Consider the following 17,756-nt stretch of genomic DNA (forward strand, 5'->3'; position numbering starts at 1 on the left):
CCGATTTGAAACGCTATTTAGCGCGCACCACCGCTAACTTAGCTAGCCGTTTCACATCCGTTACACACTGCATGTCCTGTTCACCACCATTCAATAATCAGTCATTAGAAAAAAATCAAGACGTGGCCAGCAAAAATTTGCTGACATGCATGAGAAATGTGTGTATTCCCAGACATACTCATCTGTTATCATTTTATTCCTATGAGGGACTTAGTAGTCCTACACTTATCTCTCAAGCATGCTGCAAATATCAATGTTTGAAGTCAACATTTTCTTCCGTGGCAAACGTCCAGTACATCTGGAAAAGACAGCCTCTGTGCTGCACAGTGAAAACTAAATGTTCTCTGTTACTACCATCATTCCATGGCCAAATGTCATTAAAACCTACTGCGGTGGATTCCATGCACTGTAATTGTTAGGGTGATTACTTTCCAAAAGAAACTCCCTGAAGGGACTGAGCAAAGAAAGGAGAACTCGCCATCCTTAAGCCGTTCACCAGTCTGAGCATGTTTCAATATGTTTTATTTAAAGATAATTTGAGGCATTCAAGGTTTCGAAAGCAACACTAAAATAAGCTTGGCATTGTGATGGCTCCCGTGGCACTGAAAAGCAGTGGTCAGGACATACACACACTGTGTTGCCATAGTTGGTCTGATAAGAATGCCATGCCAGTGTACAGTTGAAGTCGGAAGTTTACATATACCTTAGCCAAATACATTTAAACTCAGTTTTTCACAATTCCTAACATTCAATCCAAGTAAAAATTCCCTGTTTTAGGTCAGTTAGGTTCACCACTTTATTTTAAGAATGTGAAATGTCTGTCTGAATAATAGCAGAGATAATTATTTATTTCAGTTTTAATTTCTTTCACCACAGTGGGTCAGAAGTTTACATACACTCAATTAGTATTTGGTAGCATTGCCTTTAAATTGTTTAACTTGGGTCAAACATTTCGGGTAGCCTTCCACAACCTTCCCACAATAAGTTGGGTGAATTTTGGCCCATTCCTCTTGACAGAGGTGGTGTAATGGAGTCAGGTTTGTAGGCCTCCTTGCTCGCACACGCTTTTTCAGTTCTGCCCACACATTTTCTATAGGATTGAGGTCAAGGCTTTGTGATGGCCACTCCAATACCTTGACTTTGTTCGCCTTAAGCTATTTTGCCACAACTTTGGAAGTATTCTTGGGGTCATTGTCCATTTGGAAGACCCATTTTAACTTCCTGACTGATGTCTTAAGATGTTGCTTCAAAAAATCCACATAATTTTTCTTCCTCATATAATGCGATCTATTTTGTGAAGTTCACCAATCCCTTCTGCAGCAAAGCATCCCACACATGATGCTGCCACCCCCTAGCTTCACGGTTTTACCTTGTGTTCTTCGGCTTGCAAGCCTCCCCCTTTTTCCTCCAAACATAACGACGGTCATTATGGTCAATCAGTTCTATTTTTGTTTCATCAGACCAGAGGACATTTCTCCAAAATGTACGATCTTTGTCCCCATGTGTCACGACTCCGACCGAAGGACGCTCCCCTTCCCGTTCGGGTGGCGCTCGGCGGTCGTCGTCGCCGGCCTACTAGCTGTCACTGATTATTTCCTCCCCCCTCCTTATGTGTTTATTGAGTGCACCTGTTTTGTGTTAGGTAATATAGTAGTGAGGCTTTATTAGTCAGCCGGCCCGCCTGGTTCCTTGTGCGGGATTAATTATTGTGACCGTCTGTTTGGTGTACTTGTGTGCACGTCTATGGGTTTCGTGTTTTCCCATTTAGTGGTTTTTCCTGGACAGTTTAAGTCCCCCTGTTTGGGGCGTTTGTTTGTTCATTACACCCTGTGTTTTCGTGGGGTTGGCTTATGTTCGCCGTTTCTTTGTGCATTAAAATAGCACTCCCCTGAACTCTCTGCTTCCTGCGCCTGACTCCTCACCCACTACACTCAGATCGTTACACCATGTGCAGTTGCAAACCGTAGTCTGGCTTTTTTTATGGCGGTTTTGGAGCAGTGGCTTCTTCCTTGCTGATCAGCTTTTCAGGTTATGTCGATATAGGACTCGTTTTACTGTGGATATAGATACTGTTGTACCTGTTTCCTCCAGCATCTTCACAAGGTCCTTTGCTGTTATTTTGGGATTTATTTGCACTTTTCGCACCATAGTACGTTCATCTCTAGGAGACCGAAAGCGTCACCTTCCTAAGCGGTATGACGCCTGTGTGGTGCCATGGTGTTTATACTTGCGTACTATTGTTTGTACAGATGAACACGGTACCTTCAGGCATTTGGAAATTGCTCCAAAGGATGAACCAGATTTGTGGAGGTCTACAATTTTTGGAGGTCTTGGCTGATTTCTTTTGATTTTCCCATGATGTCAAGCAAAGAGGCACTGAGTTTGAAGGTAGACTCAAATGATGTCAATTAGCCTATCAGAAGCTTCTAAAGTCATGACATCATTTTCTGGAATTTTCCAAGCTGTTTAAAAGGCACAGTCAACTTAGTGTATGACCCATATGATTTGTGATTCAGTGAATTCTAAGTGAAATAATCCGTCTTAACAGTTGTTGGAAAAATGACTTGTGTCATGCACAAAGTAGATGTCCTAACCGACTTGCCAAAACTATAGTTTATTTTATTATTTATTTATTTTTACCCCCTTTTCTCCCCAAATTCGTGGTATCCAATTGTTAGTAGCTACTATCTTGTCTCGGGAGAGATGAAGGTCGAAAGCCATGCGTCCGCCGAAACACTACCCAACCAAGCCGCACTGCTTCTTAACACAGCGCGCATCCAACCCGGAAGCCAGCCGCACCAATGTGTCAGAGGAACACCGTGCACCTGGCGACCTAGTTAGCGCGCACTGTGGCCGGGCCGCCACAGGGGTCGCTATTGCGCGTTGAAACAAGGATATCCCTACCGGCCTAACCCGAACGACGCAAGGCCAATTGTGTGTCGCCCCACAGACCTCCCCGTCACGGCCGGCTGCGACAGAGCCTTGGCGCGAACCCAGAGTCTCTGGTGGCACAGCTAGCACTGCGATGCAGTGCCCTAGGCCACTGCGCCACCCGGGAGGCCCCGGGTGGCGTTAACAAGAATTTTGTGGAGCAAAACTAGTTTTAATGACTCCAACCTAAGTGTATGTGAACTTCCAACTTCAACTGTATATATTGCTCTGTTTTTGTTTGTTTGCCAAATGTGACCTCAGGCTTTAGTCCTGTGAGATATCATTGTCACCCCACACCTAAAGTGAATTTTAAACATTCCCATCAGGCTTTGCAGCGGTCCACCGATGAGCGGACGATATATGACGTGATCCAGAAGATGTTCCAGGTCATCGCTCCCCCTGCCGTGGATGTCCAACCCAAACAAGCTCAGTGCAGGAAGTGTGCAGTGGTGGGGAACTCAGGAAACCTGCTCGGCTCTCAATACGGCTCCTTGATAGACTCACATAACCGTGTCATAAGGTATGACCTAACTAGTGTTTTCACGATACTGGAATTTTGACTTCTATACCGATGCCAGGTTTAGTATCCCGATACTTGATACCATCACAATACTCGATACCACGGCTAAAAAAGAAGGCACATCCTGGCACTTGAGCCAGACAGATAAACTCTGCTACTGCTCTGTTCAATCGTTGGGCATGTTTTGAGTTCAACAACATTACATTCAAAAAGATGTATGTAAAACATTTTCAGAGACAGCAATGTATGTATGCATTAATTAATAATTTATACAATCATACAATTAATTTGACTTTTGTAAAAACAATAACTACATAACTGTAATAATTTAATTGAATGATACACCTCTTGATAAACAGGGTAAATTGTGATGTAGCCTAGGCCTATTCACAATACAGGTGCATGCATATTCAATAGGAGTGTGCATGCATTGAACTAATTTTGGCTGATTTCATGGAGGAACAGTTGACAAGCAATCTGTTTCCCTTCTATTTGGGACTTAATTTATTGTACTGATCAACAGCATTTGCATAGAAGTAGCTTATTTTAAAGAAGTGTGCACTGTCTCTATAACCAGTAATGACATCATTCATGAGGCAATAGGGGGGGCGGCACATCAGAGCCCTACACACACCGTTTCAGTTCGCTGAGGGAATAGATAGTCTTTTGGAGAGAAGTTAGAGACCAAGTGAATGAATAACGTTTTGGTAGCGATCAGCTTTGAAATCCAACATTTTGCGTTATGTTTTGCACACAAAGTACTAGGGTAGTGAATTGACGTTACAGTAGATTCAGCTGTAAGATAGCAAGAAAAGTTGACCTAACAGAGCTGGAAGCTACCGGTATCTTGCATTGTAAAGTGTTCTAGCCTATATGGACATTGTTTTATAAACAGTAGTTAACAGTTTTAAGATGCCGTGTCGCATTATTGAAGTGTATTAACTTCGGTTCAGCATGAGTGAGAAGCTAACATGATACAGCCTAGACTCCCAGTGCAGGCTAGGTGCGCTGTAGACAGACTTGATCCGTGAGACACATTTGACAGAAGTACCTAAAGTAACACAAATTTTAGTACCAAACCGGTTTTCATGTTCTAGTATGAAAAAGCACCGACGTATCGGTATACCGTGCAACATTAGACCCAACACAACCAATCCATCAGTCAAAACAACAATTAAATAACCTTAACTACTTCTATGCAAATACATAGTCCAAACAAGCATGATTATCACATGATGGCCATTACCACAGTAAAATGGCCTTAACACCAATAGTCTAAAAGGCGTGGAGGTGGCATTACACAACCCCACCATGATCCAAACAACCCACACGAATTCACCTTGGCAGGATTAGGCCATACTGAGCCTGAGGAACCAGTGACCAGGCTTCAGTTCCAGACACTCGTCAAACCACCTGACCCAATTACCATATTCATATTCAATTAAGACTATACTTAATTAAATCAGGTGGTTGACTGACTGTCTGGAATGAATTCACACATACACTACAGTCCAGTAGCTGCAGGGCTACCATGTTAAATCTAATTTAGTGTCTGATTGTTGCCTCGCACGCCACATCGGCACAGATTGGTTCATGACCTGCCTGTGAACTGAAACAATGGTTCTCTCTTTGCTGTAAAGGATGAATAAAGCCACCACAGCAGGGTTTGAAGCCGACGTGGGCAACAGAACGACGCACCACTTCATGTACCCTGAGAGTGCAGTGGACATCGCCCCTGGGGTCCACCTAGTTCTGCTGCCCTTTAAACTCCGCGATCTACAGTGGGTGGCCAGTGCCCTTTCGACGGGAGAGATCAAAACGTAGGTCCACTCTTTGCCAATCCCAAGCTTTTCACTGTCACTCCCAAATGTACAACTACTGACGACAACCACACAATACTGACCACAATTAATGACTACAAACACACATCTGCCGACCACAACAACACTCAACTGACTAATGCATGGTATGGGTCTGACTGACTACAACAGATGGCGTAATTCATTGTTGAGCTTTTTGACCTTGTCGTAGTCTGTTTTTGATGTGACTGTTGTCTTTGTCTATACATTGATATTTTAGCCATTTAGCAGATGCTCTTATCCAGAGCAGCTTACAGTTAGTGCATTCGTCTTAAGATAGCTAGGTGGGACAACCACATATCACAGTGTGAGTGGGAGCTGCCCTCCCGAAGGGGTGGAAGGGCCAAGAGACCAGAGGTAGCAGAACGAAGTACTCGGATTGGGGTGTAGGTTTTAAGCAGAGCCTGAATTTAGGGAGGGGCATTTCCTCTTGCTGCTCCGTAGGCAAGTACAATGGTCTTTTAGTCTATATTTAGAATGTTCATGTTTTTATGGTGACAATGTTTTGCCTCTTGGCTAGGCCATCATTATAAACGAGAACTGGTTCTCAACTGACCCACCTTGTTTAATAAAGGTCAAATAAAATAGTTGTCTTCCCTGCATGTTTCTTCAGGACATACATGAGGGTGAAAGGTCGGGTACAGGCTGACAAGGACAGGGTAAGGCTTATCATGGTGGGCAAAACTATTGAATGAATGTTGATTCGTTTTGTGTGTTAAAGCTAATCACCCTCTCGTTTGCAGGTTATAGTGGTGAATCCAGCGTTCTTTAAGTACACCCATGACCGGTGGACAGAGCGCCATGGCAGATACCCTTCCACGGGCATGCTGGCAGTTATATTTGCCCTTCACATCTGCGATGAGGTGAGTAATCCTTTGACATCAATAGAGGTTTTTCCATAGCAGCATCAGTGATTATGTTAATGTAAGCTCTAGTGTCATTTTTGGGGGGGAACTGTGTTTTCATAACCAGGGCTGATACTGAGGACTTGTGAAGAGCAGAATCAACAACCTTTGCAATATCAACACAGTTACTTTGTGAGATGGTGTTAACCGTGGAAGGTGATTAGCTCCTCTGGTCTAAAAAAAAAGATATCCCAATGCCCCAGTGATTGGGAACATTGCCTTTGTGTAACCCAGGTGTCCTGGCTAAATTCCCAATCTGGCCCTCATAACATCATGACCACCTAATCATCCCCAGCTTCCAATTGGCTCATTCATCCACCTTCCTCTCCCCTGTAACTATTCCCCAGGTCGTTGTTGTAACTGTGAATGTGTTCTCAGTCAACTTAGCCTGGTAAAATAAAATGAAAAAGCTCATACTAAGCCATTGTTATGTAAATGCGAGCTGAAAAGTATATTTAGCCTCGCCTTGTCAGAACAGGTCCACTGAGGCCATAGCCCAATGAATCACTCGAGCTGCGACATAGATGTGGAAACGGTCAGATTTTTTGGGGGGATAAATTCTCAGTGGAAATGGACTTCTCTTTAGTATCAGGCTGGCTGAAAGTAAACAGAATGCTAATAACACTAGTAATGCTAAACATTGCCGTCCTTCTCCAGGTGTCTGTGTTTGGCTATGGAGCTGACCGACAGGGGAACTGGCACCACTACTGGGAGGACAACCAGTACGCTGGTGCGTTTAGGAAAACTGGGGTGCACAATGCTGATTTTGAGACGGAGGTTATCCAAAAGCTGGACACAGAGGGCAAAATTAAACTGCACAAGAGATGAGAATGAGCTAGGGTGGTGTGTACAGGACGAAGCCATTAGTGTTGGGTGTGGTGGTCAGAGACCGTCAAAGAGGGACATGAAACCTGTGATGCGCCCTGGTCTCTGAAACTAGCACTGTGAGCTACACATACAACCAAAACCACAAACAGAAGTCCTCAGACCAAAACAAGAACTTGAATCATGTCATTTGAGCATGCGCTGCATGTCAACAGCATAATAAATGGCTGAAAATACATTTTAACAGGGACGGATAACCTCCACACATGCACGTTTTAGACAGATCATTAAAACGAACATAGAAAGTATGCGGAGCGGCTTACGCTGAGCCAGTTTATTTAGTTTCTTCCCTGTTCTGTACGTGTTGGCATGCTGCACCGAAATAGCCTTATACTGAAGAACCCTTCAAGAACCTGAGAGCCTTTGACTGAAGGGGTAAACCACAGAATCCGCATTAAGGACAGAAGCCCTGTGTTGAAAGGGTGTAAAAACCACATCTGCGTGTATTTTTCTTTGCGATGATGGAAAAGGGCACAGTTAGAGTCAAATTTATTCAATACTTGATACTGCATTGGAACTATAAGGATTGGTTTAATGTCTCTGTAGAAACAGTTTTGAGCTGCCATAATAGTCAATGAAACCATATTAATGTACAGCTTTCACACCCAATTATGTTGCCTATTATTATGTTGCTCTGAACTTGATCTAATAACATGTTTTAGATTATGGAAATGTCACTTGTGTTGCCATCCCAAGGAATACAAATATTGAACGCTGTGTATGGAGGGAACACACGATGTGGTCATTAACAGTCTGCTTAATGTTGCACTATGATACCACATTCTTGTTTGGGGGGGATGCGGGGCGGGCTAGCCAGATGTCTTTGATTAATTTCTAAAAAAGAATGAACACATTTACATTACATTTAAGTCATTTAGCAGACGCTCTTACACTTCAATAAGAGCGATTCCAGTGATGTGCCTTCTGAGCCAGTTTAACAGGGAGTTTTTATTAAAAAAAATTATACGGATGTATGAACCTTTGTGTCAAAGACTGAGTCCCGCTGTTATTAGAGTTATGATCTATGACCACTGATAAGACAGTTGTGACCCGATGAGTAAAAATGAACACCTTCAATTAAAACCAGAAACAATGAATGCAACTTTAATATCATCATTAACTAAACATTAAGTTTGTTTGTTTCAAAGTCGGCTCCTATTTTAAATAAAATCTCAAAACCATTTAGGATTTTTAAAACAAAAGTAGATTGGTACCCAATACAATACTTTTAATAAAACATAAGAAATCATACCTTTTTTGTATTTGTGAGTATGTGTGTGATTGACTATGATGAAGCTGTGGTGTCTTTAAAATCATTAAATAAAAGCATACTGAACAATCACCACACCGCCTCCCTTTTTAATTTTGAAACGGATTGAATCCTGGCCTACGTTTTTATAACAACGTGAAATGCTTGTGTAGGTAAATACAGTGACCCCTTTGACTGGCAGTGTAATTTGACACAATATCTTTGGGCAAAACTTGACTTGTTACAAAGGCTGTGTAGTGTGTGCAACTACTATTCCACCCCCTCCCCCCACGTTGGGTTTCTGGGATAGTTATATCACATGATATCATGTACAAAAGGGAATCTTTAGGTTGGACTAGACCCGCAATACTTGTCTGTCCATCTTCCTTTCCATTGTTTTCTTTCCTAAGTAACTTTGCTCTCCCTCACTCGTTCACTGTGCTCATACTCTTATCTACCTCTCTCTTTCTCTCTCCCTGCTGCTCTACATCTTGTGCGATGTACGTCTTGGCCAGGGCCTGCCGAGGGATATTGTTGAGGGTAAAAACCTAATCTGGAAATCATGATCAGGGCCTGGTTGTGGGTGACTCATTGATGCAGATATGGAGACTGAATGGAACAAGGGCCAAGATTGAATCAGATCGAGCACATAGCAGATGTTTTGGAGGTGTTAGAAGTGTAACTGAGTATGACCTGACATATCGGTGAGCGGCTGCTCTTGTGCGTCACAGACCGCCTCCTTATTATCCCTACCGCATTAGTTCAAAGTGGTGCTAGAAAGTGTAGGCTCTATCGATTTTAGAAATAATGACTCTCACAAGTCAAACCATTGATGTTAGGTTAATGCATGTTTTTTATGTTGGGGCCCTATTCAATCCGTAGCGCTGAAGAACAGTGTTTATAGCGCTAAGACCTGCTTTTATTGACAATAAAAGGCAATGTTCCCACGGTCGCGGAGATTGCATTCACGGTAAATGCTGCATATGTCGGCTCAATCAGAAATGACCTTTACATTTTAACGCTGATCATCTGCGATATGGATTGAATCCAATCCATAATTTAGATGGGGGATTTATGGCCTATCAGCAGGTCTCTAAAGTGCAATGAAATATGTTTCTGAGTGCGACCAAGAGTTTTATTTCTGGAGCACTGTGAGACTATGAAAACAAATCTCCCAGATAATAATTGTATAAATGTTAAGGCTTCGCAGTAGCGTTGTTCCCGAGTGCCCTAGATAACAAAGTGAGTGCAGATTCGATAGCGTCATGGTTGCACCATTACCACAGTGAAAACTTGCTTCTGGCCCAACCAGTTTAAAAGATCTGACCCATATTATTACCGGTGCAACATTTTTATCTTCTTATAGTGGATTGCTGGGGCTCTTCTAACTGTTTTGAGTTGAGAGCACCAGTGCTACCAATTGTTTTATTTTATTTAGAGCCCAGCCTATCTGTCCAATTCGCAGTGGTGGATAAAGTGCCCAACTGTCATACTTGAGTAAAAGTTAAAATACCTTAATAGAAAATTACTCAAGTAAAAGTCACCCAGTCAAATTTGAGTAGAACTTGAGTAAAATTCTAAAAGTATTTGGTTTAAAATATACTTAAGTATCAAAAGTATAAATTATTTCAAATTCCTTATATTAAGCAAACCAGATAGCACCATTTTCTTGTTTTTTAAAAATTGACGGATAGCCAGGGGCACACTCCAACATTCAGACATAATTTACAAACAAAGCATGTGTGTTTAGTGAGTCTGCCAGATCAGGGGCAGTAGGGAGGACCATTATGTTCGGTTGATAAGTGCTTGAATTGTACTATTTTCCTGTCCTGCTAAAAGCATTCAAAATGTAACAAGTACTTTGGGGTGTCAAGGAAAATGTATGGAGTGAAAGACCCATATTACGGGTGCACATTTTTTATCTTCCTATAGTGAATCACCGGGACCACATTTTACATTCATAAACCAAGTTCAGCGTTATAGCACAATAGAAATTTAAAGGCAATGTTACCGCATTAGAAGAGACTGCATTCACGGTAAACGCTGCATTTGTCGGCTTAATCATAAACTACCTTTACATTTCAATCGCACTATAACGCTGAACTTCTGTGATCCAGATTTAATGAAGCCCTGAATCTAGCCCAAGGTCTGGTCGGAACCAATTCCAGCTGTCCCGCTGTCCAGACTGCTGCATGAACCATTCGCCTTGTTTCGCAAACTGACAAGTTTCTATTTTGGATGGCCCTCTCCTAACTCAATCAGGATATTATTCTGTTAATTATTACGCAGACACTCAAGCTAACAGGAAAAGAAAACTTGTGATTTTGAACAGGAATTCCCATGGGCCATCACATTAGCCATCACAAATCACATTAGTTGGAGACCATTTGGATTTTGACAGAGAGACAAGAGATTATGATTCTGGATGTAACAACAGTAAAAGTCTTTAAGGTCCCTGTGTTTGGTACAGCTGTGACAGCGTGTTGGTTTCAAAACAACATTGACCCCCCTGGCTCTGTAATGGGGCATGTTGACTAGTTAACCCTGGGATTAGTTAACCGCATGGCAAGCGGTACCGGAGTGCCAAGTCTGGGACCAAAAGGCACCTGAACATAAGACTGCTGAAGAGTTATTCAAATGGCTACCTGGACAATTTATAATGACCCCCTTATTATTTATTTCTCTTAAAACCTCTTAAGGATCGGACCCTTTAAATAAAAAATGGCCTAAAATGACATACCCAAATTTGTAACTTATTTTTAAACTTATTTTGTACATAATGTTGCCGCTACCGTCTCTTATGACCGAAAATAAATAACTTATGGACATCAGGACTGTGATTACTCAACCCGGACTGGCAGAATACTTTTTTTCCTTTAATGAGTCTGACGAGCACGACGTGAATGATATACTGCTCTCCCGGGAACAGGCCCAGATTCCCGTGATATGCGTGGAGAAAAAGGGGCGAAAGGGTGGGCTGCCTTCTGAGAATTCGTAGGCAATCGAATTAACACGCACTTCCTTCCATTCTACTAGCAAACGTACAATCTTTGGAAAATAAAATAGATGACCTACACAGAAGATTAAACTACCAACGGGACATTCAAAACTGTATCTTATGCTTCACGAGACATGGCTGAATGACGACACTATCAACATACAGCTGGCTGGTTATACGTTGCACCGGCAGGATAGAACAGCGGCGTCAGGTGAGACAAGGTGCGGAAAACAATTTATTTTTGTAAATATCAGCTGGTGCACAATATCTAAGGAAGTCTTAAGCTATTGCTCGCCTGAGGTAGAAATTAAAGCAGGAAGCACTAGCAACTAGATCAATAAAAAAAGTTAAAGCAGATGCTAAGCTACAGCATTGTTTTGCTAGCACAGACTGGAATATGTTCCTGGCTTCCTCCGATGACATTGAGGAGTACACCACATCAGTCATTGGCTTCATCAATACATAAGTGCATCGATGACGTCGCCCCCACAGTGACCGCACATACATACCCCAACCAGAAGCTATGGATTACAGGCAACATCCGCACTGCGCTAAAGGCTAGAGCTGCTGCTTTCAAATCCCGCTATACCCTCCGAAGGACCATCAAACAGGCAAAGTGTCAATACAGGACTAAGATCGAATTGTACTACACCAGCTCTGATGCTCGTCGGATGTGGCACGGGTTGCAAACCATTACAGACTATAAAGGGAAGCACTGTCAAGAGCTGCCCAGTGACACGAGCCTACACGAGCTAAACTACTTCTATGCTCGCTTCGAGGCAAATAATACTGAAACATACGAGAGCACCAGTTGTTCCGGAAGACTATGTGATCATACTCTCCGCAGTTGATGTGAGTAAGACCTTTTAAACAGGTCAACATTCACAAGGCTGCAGGGCCAGATTAATTACCAGGACGTATACTGCGAGCATGCGCTGACCAACTGGCAAGTGTCTTCACTGACATCTTCAACTTCTCCCTGTCCGAGTCTGTAATACCAACATGTTTTAAGCAGACCAGCATAGTCCCTGTGCTTAAGAACACTAAGATAACAAGCCTAAATGTCTACCGACCCTTAGTACTCACGTCTGTAGCCATGAAGTGCTTTGAAAGGCTGGACATGGCTCACATCAACACCATTATCCCAGAAACCGTAGACCCAGTCCAATTTGCATACCGCCCCAACAGATCTACAGATGATGCAATCTCTATTACACTCCACACTGCCGTTTCATGCCTGGACAAAAGGAACACCAATGTGAGAATGTTATTCATTGACTACAGCTCAGCGTTCAACACCATAGTGCCCTCAAAGCTCATCAATAAGCTAAGGACCCTGGGATTAAACACCTCCATCTGCAACTGAATCCTGGACTTCCTGACGGGCCGCCTCCAGGTAGTAAGGGTAGGTAACAACACATCCGCCATGCTGATCCTCAACACATGGCCCCCTCAGGGGTGCATGCTCAGTCCCCTCCTGTACTCCCTGTTCACTCATGACTGCACGGCCAGGCATGACTCCAACACTATCATTAAGTTTGCCGATGACACAAAAGTGATAGGTCTGATCACCGACAACGATGAGACAGCCTATAGGGTGGAAGTCAGAGACCTGAAGAGGACACTACTGTTCTCTCTGCTACTGCACGGCAAGTGGTACCGGAGCGCCAAATCTAGGTCCAAGAGTTTTCTAAACAGCTTCTACCCCCAAGCCATAAGACTCCTGAACATCTAATCAAATGGCTACCCAGACTATTTGCATTGTCCCACCCCCCTCTTGTACACCGCTGCTACTCTCGGTTATTATCTATGCATAGTTACTTTAATAACTCTACCTACATGTACATATAACCTCAACCAACCGGTGCCCCAGCACATTGACTCTGTACCAGTATCCCCCTATCTATCGTCTCACTATTGTTATTTTACTGCTGCTTTTTAATTACTTGTTACTTTTATTTCTTATTCTTATCCGTATTTTTTTTAAACTGCATTGTTTGTTAGGGTCTCTTAAGTAAGCGTTTCACTGTAAGGTCTACACTTGTTGTATTCACATGTGCGAAAAGTCAAATTTGATTTGAATGTATTATTCCAGGTTAGGCGCAATTTCGATTTGGGCCACTAGATGGAAGCAGGTTATGTGCAAAGTTTTAGACTGATCCATTGAACCATTGCATTTCTGTTCAAAATGTTGTATCAAGTCTGCCCAAATGTGCCTAATTGGATTATTGATACATTTTCAAGTTAGCTAACCCTAACGGAGGGAGGTGTTGATGTCCGATGTGTGTGTCGCTGACTAAGACCGCACTGTTTCTAATCCAATCAAAGTAGCCTAGTCATGGCCTAATCCATGTTAATTTGTCTCTGTTCCTTTTAATGTATTTGGCATGTTTATTTTTATAAATCCATATCAGTTATGTCTAGATATGTCGGGAGCCGCCATCAGTAATACCCATATAGATTTATAACTGTCACTTCAGTGTTTGTTTCTTTCAATTTGCATTATTCCATTCCTTTTACCTTTCTTTAGACTGTCATGTCCATATACTTTCCTGAAGGTTGTTAAGCATTAATGGATCATATTAGGCTAACGTTGTGCAATAATTTAGGACATGTAGCCTTCATTATGGAACTCACATACTAGGCTAAACCTAGAGCCTGGCGCACGGTTCGCAACGACTGATCCATTGTCAGTTCCATGATTAGTGAGGATTAGGGTAGATTTATAGGACTATTGTTCAACCCCCTATTGTACATGTTTTTTCCACCTTCCAATATTTCATGAATTGAACTTGAATATGACAACTTTTAGGATGAATCAAACGTCTAATGTATTTTTTAAATGAATCAATATATTTTGTGCGTAAAACTCTCCAAACTAGTTTTTTTTATATGATTCACAGATTTCCTAACCCAGAAATGTGCCTAAATAATTTACAAGATCATAGTATTTCAGCGCTTTAATTCAATTTATTCAACGCGAGTTTATTTTTTTCAATTAGAACCACGCTTGCAAAGCCTGAATAAGGTAAGTCTGAATACCAACCACTGAGATGTGCGTTGGAAAGGCGTGCATAGCAAAGGCATACATTTCTTAAATCTGAATCTGGCCCCAAGAACCTAGTCTGCAGGCGCCTTAACTCAAAACTTAAATATTTTTTTCATTTCATGATTTTTTGCAGCTGGCCCATCTCGCGGAAATCCCTCAGTTCTGCCTCAAGGACAAGACTCATCCCAATAAACATCAATCTTGCAAATAATTAAAATATCTGTACAAATGGACCAATTAAGCAAGTGTTGTAATTGTATTGTATTTTGCCACAGTGTGATCGTGAGAGCTTCATATTTTGGCTCTGCATGTGTGAAGTTTGTTTTCCAGACATTAGTGCCTGCTGTTTTGTTTTTGTTTCTCTCTCAGAGAATGAGGTGGGTAAGACAGGGCTGAACATAGCTTGGAGGTTAAATAACACACACCTGACAACACACCTGCCTACAGCTGGATGTCATTCTCTCACAGCTAGACTGTTCGAGGACTGGACACTTAAAGTAATCAACTAAACCAATTCACTTGTCATTCATAGCCAGCAGCACCTCCTTGTCAGTATAGTTTTTTGCTCCCTCGTCTGTGGACACCGAACTTAAGCAGATTTATTTTGTAATGATAAATAGATTTCCATAGCGTAGACAAAAAATGAAAAGTGCTCAGTGCAGAAGCAGTGACGGTTCCAGTCCCAGTTCATGCTATCAACTATGATATATAGTATGCACTGTCTGTGTTTCTATACGTTTCTGTGTTTAGGGCGGGAGGTAACCTAGTGTTAAGAGCATTGGGCCAATAACCGAAAGGTTGCTGGATCAAATCAACCTAGCTGACAAGGTAAAAATCTGTTGTTCTGCCCCTGAAAAAAGGCAGTTAACCCACTGTTCCCCGGGCGCCGAAGACGTGGATGTCGATTATGGCAGCCCCCAACACCTCTCTAATTCAGAGAGGTGTTGGGGGCTGCCATAATCAACATTTCAGTTGAATGCATTCAGTTGTGCAACTGACTAGGTATCCTCCTTTCCCTATATTGTATGATATATGATGATTGACACACTACAATTCTCCTGTTGTGTGTTGTGTACCAGATCAACCAGTCCCAGTTCAACATGCACGTGGAGTACAGCTGCATCAGGATGATCTGTACGAGAGTGATGACGACCTGGACGACAAGGTCAGCAACATTATGTTACATCTCGATCTTGTTCATTAGGCACCAAATGGAAGAACACCGATTAAACAGGGAGGAACTATTTGAACTTGTCCAATAAGAAACACTTTTATTCTTGTTACAAAACATTTGAAAATGTTTTCTGTTGCATGCTCTAATAATCAACCCAGTCGTTCACAACTCTATGGTATCTGGTGAGATCCTGATTGGGAGGTGTTAGTTGATCAGAAATAGATTGTTTGTTATGTCTGCTGTTTAGAGTGTGTTTGTTTGTGACTCTCTTAGACGGGTCCGGTGAAGAAGGATGGATCCGGCCCTTCAGTCTGTACCAGACCCACACCAGCTCCTCCAGCCAGGACCGAGGACTAGCAGGAGGAGGAGGAGATGGACTCTTCAGTGTGGGTCGCAGGCTGGCCCTGGTCCGTGATCAGAAGCGTGAAGTTTACGCCATTCCCAGCGCTCACACATGCAGCATGGACAGCTCCCTGTCACCTTCACCCTCCTCACCTGCTCCCCCTTTCCCTCCCAGAGTCAAAGGTGAGTCACACTCAGTCTTCTCTCCTTCAACCCAGACTGTAGTTTTCTAGGATTTAGGAACTGACTGTCTATACCATTGAGATGCATAAAAAGAAAATAGATCTAGACCTGGGATGGGCAATAATTAAATAAATCGGACGCAAATACATTTTTTGGACCGATTAGTTTGCCAGCCGGAAAAAGGCTTCATACTTTTATCTGGTTTTAGAAGTTCAATTGTAGCCCAGAAAATATAAATATATCAAGCCACCACAGGCCACATTTATTCGGCTCACGGGCCTTACTTGCCCACCCGTGATCTAGACAATACACCAATGTGCTTAGTTTTTATTTTATTTATTTATTTTATTTCACCTTTATTTAACCAGGTAGGCTAGTTGAGAACAAGTTCTCATTTACAACTGCGACCTGGCCAAGATAAAGCATAGCAGTGTGAACAGACAACACAGAGTTACACATGTCAATAACACAGTAGACAAAAAAAAAAGAAGGGGAGTCTATATACAATGTGTGCAAAAGGCATGAGGAGGTAGGCAAATAATTACAATATTGCAGATTAACACTGGAGTGATAAATGATCAGATGATCATGTACAGGTAGAGATATTGGTGTGCAAAAGAGCAGAAAAGTAAATAAATAAAAACTGTGGGGATGAGGTAGGTGAAAACGGGTGGGCTATTTACCAATAGATTATGTACAGCTGCAGCGATCGGTTAGCTGCTCAGATAGCTGATGTTTGAAGTTGGTGAGGGAGATAAAGGTCTCCGATTTTTGCAATTCGTTCCAGTCACAGGCAGCAGAGTACTGGAACGAAAGGCGGCCGAATGAGGTGTTGGCTTTAGGGATGATCAGTGAGATACACCTGCTGGAGCGCGTGCTACGGATGGGTGTTGCCATCGTGACCAGTGAAATGAGATAAGGCGGAGCTTTACCTAGCATGGCCTTGTAGTTGACAGACACTCCTTGACAGGAGACACTCCTTGACAGCAATATTATTGGACAGTCACAAGGGCATAGACAAATGGGACACTCTTTTATGTGAATGACTGGGTTAAGTCCTTTTAGCTCCTAGCGCAACAACAATGCACTTCAACAATGCCTCTAAATAAAACTGTCTTGTGCAGTTTTCTTAACGTATATCCAGATGGTCTCTGTCTTTTACGGATGGCCAATGTTAAACCATGTTATATATTATAAAGATGTAACTTGTGTTTTCCAGGTCCAAACGTCCCTCCCCCTCCTACCCAGTCAGCCAACCTGAGGGCTTGTGTGATGTCATCATCCCCACCACCAGTAGCAGCATCAAGAAGAGGACCCCCCCCCCCCCCTCCGCCTCTGGTTATCCACCACAAGCGCACCTAATTAGAGCCCACCCATAGATGCCCTACAGCCACCATTTGTCCCGACAGAGCCACGGAGGTATGTCACATCACAGCAGCAGCTTCCATTATGTGGAAACAGTATGCCCACTTCTGAATGATAGAAACAGTTTATCTGCACATGATAATAGTTTTTTTTAAACTGCACTCACTGGAATTAATCTTGAAATATTTTTTACATTTTAGGCAGCAACATGTCCATTGATCTCAGTTTGACTTAGTGTTGACTGTGATCTGTTAATCGTCTGTGTAGATTATGGTGTACCATAATAGAGGCCATGG

The 17,756-nt window shown here is 42.5% G+C and overlaps 1 protein-coding gene and 1 long non-coding RNA gene across 2 annotated transcripts in view; both read left to right on the plus strand.

Moving 5' to 3' along the window:
• The window catches only part of LOC135539514 (CMP-N-acetylneuraminate-beta-galactosamide-alpha-2,3-sialyltransferase 2-like), a 55,088-nt gene extending 46,643 nt beyond the window's left edge, over positions 1-8,445 (plus strand). Inside the window, exons 3-7 of the mRNA XM_064965428.1 lie at positions 3,258-3,451; positions 5,092-5,271; positions 5,924-5,969; positions 6,054-6,173; positions 6,873-8,445. Coding sequence (XP_064821500.1) covers positions 3,258-3,451; positions 5,092-5,271; positions 5,924-5,969; positions 6,054-6,173; positions 6,873-7,043 — 711 coding nt within the window. The 3' untranslated portion in view covers positions 7,044-8,445. The remainder of the gene's footprint in view (positions 1-3,257; positions 3,452-5,091; positions 5,272-5,923; positions 5,970-6,053; positions 6,174-6,872) is intronic.
• A 6,998-nt stretch (positions 8,446-15,443) lies between these two features.
• LOC135539515 (uncharacterized) lies at positions 15,444-17,396 on the plus strand. Its single transcript, XR_010455625.1, has 3 exons — positions 15,444-15,561; positions 15,844-16,095; positions 17,315-17,396. It is a non-coding gene; the product is annotated as an uncharacterized LOC135539515 (long non-coding RNA).
• Positions 17,397-17,756: the final 360 nt, after the last annotated feature.

Source organism: Oncorhynchus masou, chromosome 5 (genome assembly GCF_036934945.1).
Source record: "Oncorhynchus masou masou isolate Uvic2021 chromosome 5, UVic_Omas_1.1, whole genome shotgun sequence".
Taxonomy (NCBI): domain Eukaryota; kingdom Metazoa; phylum Chordata; class Actinopteri; order Salmoniformes; family Salmonidae; genus Oncorhynchus; species Oncorhynchus masou.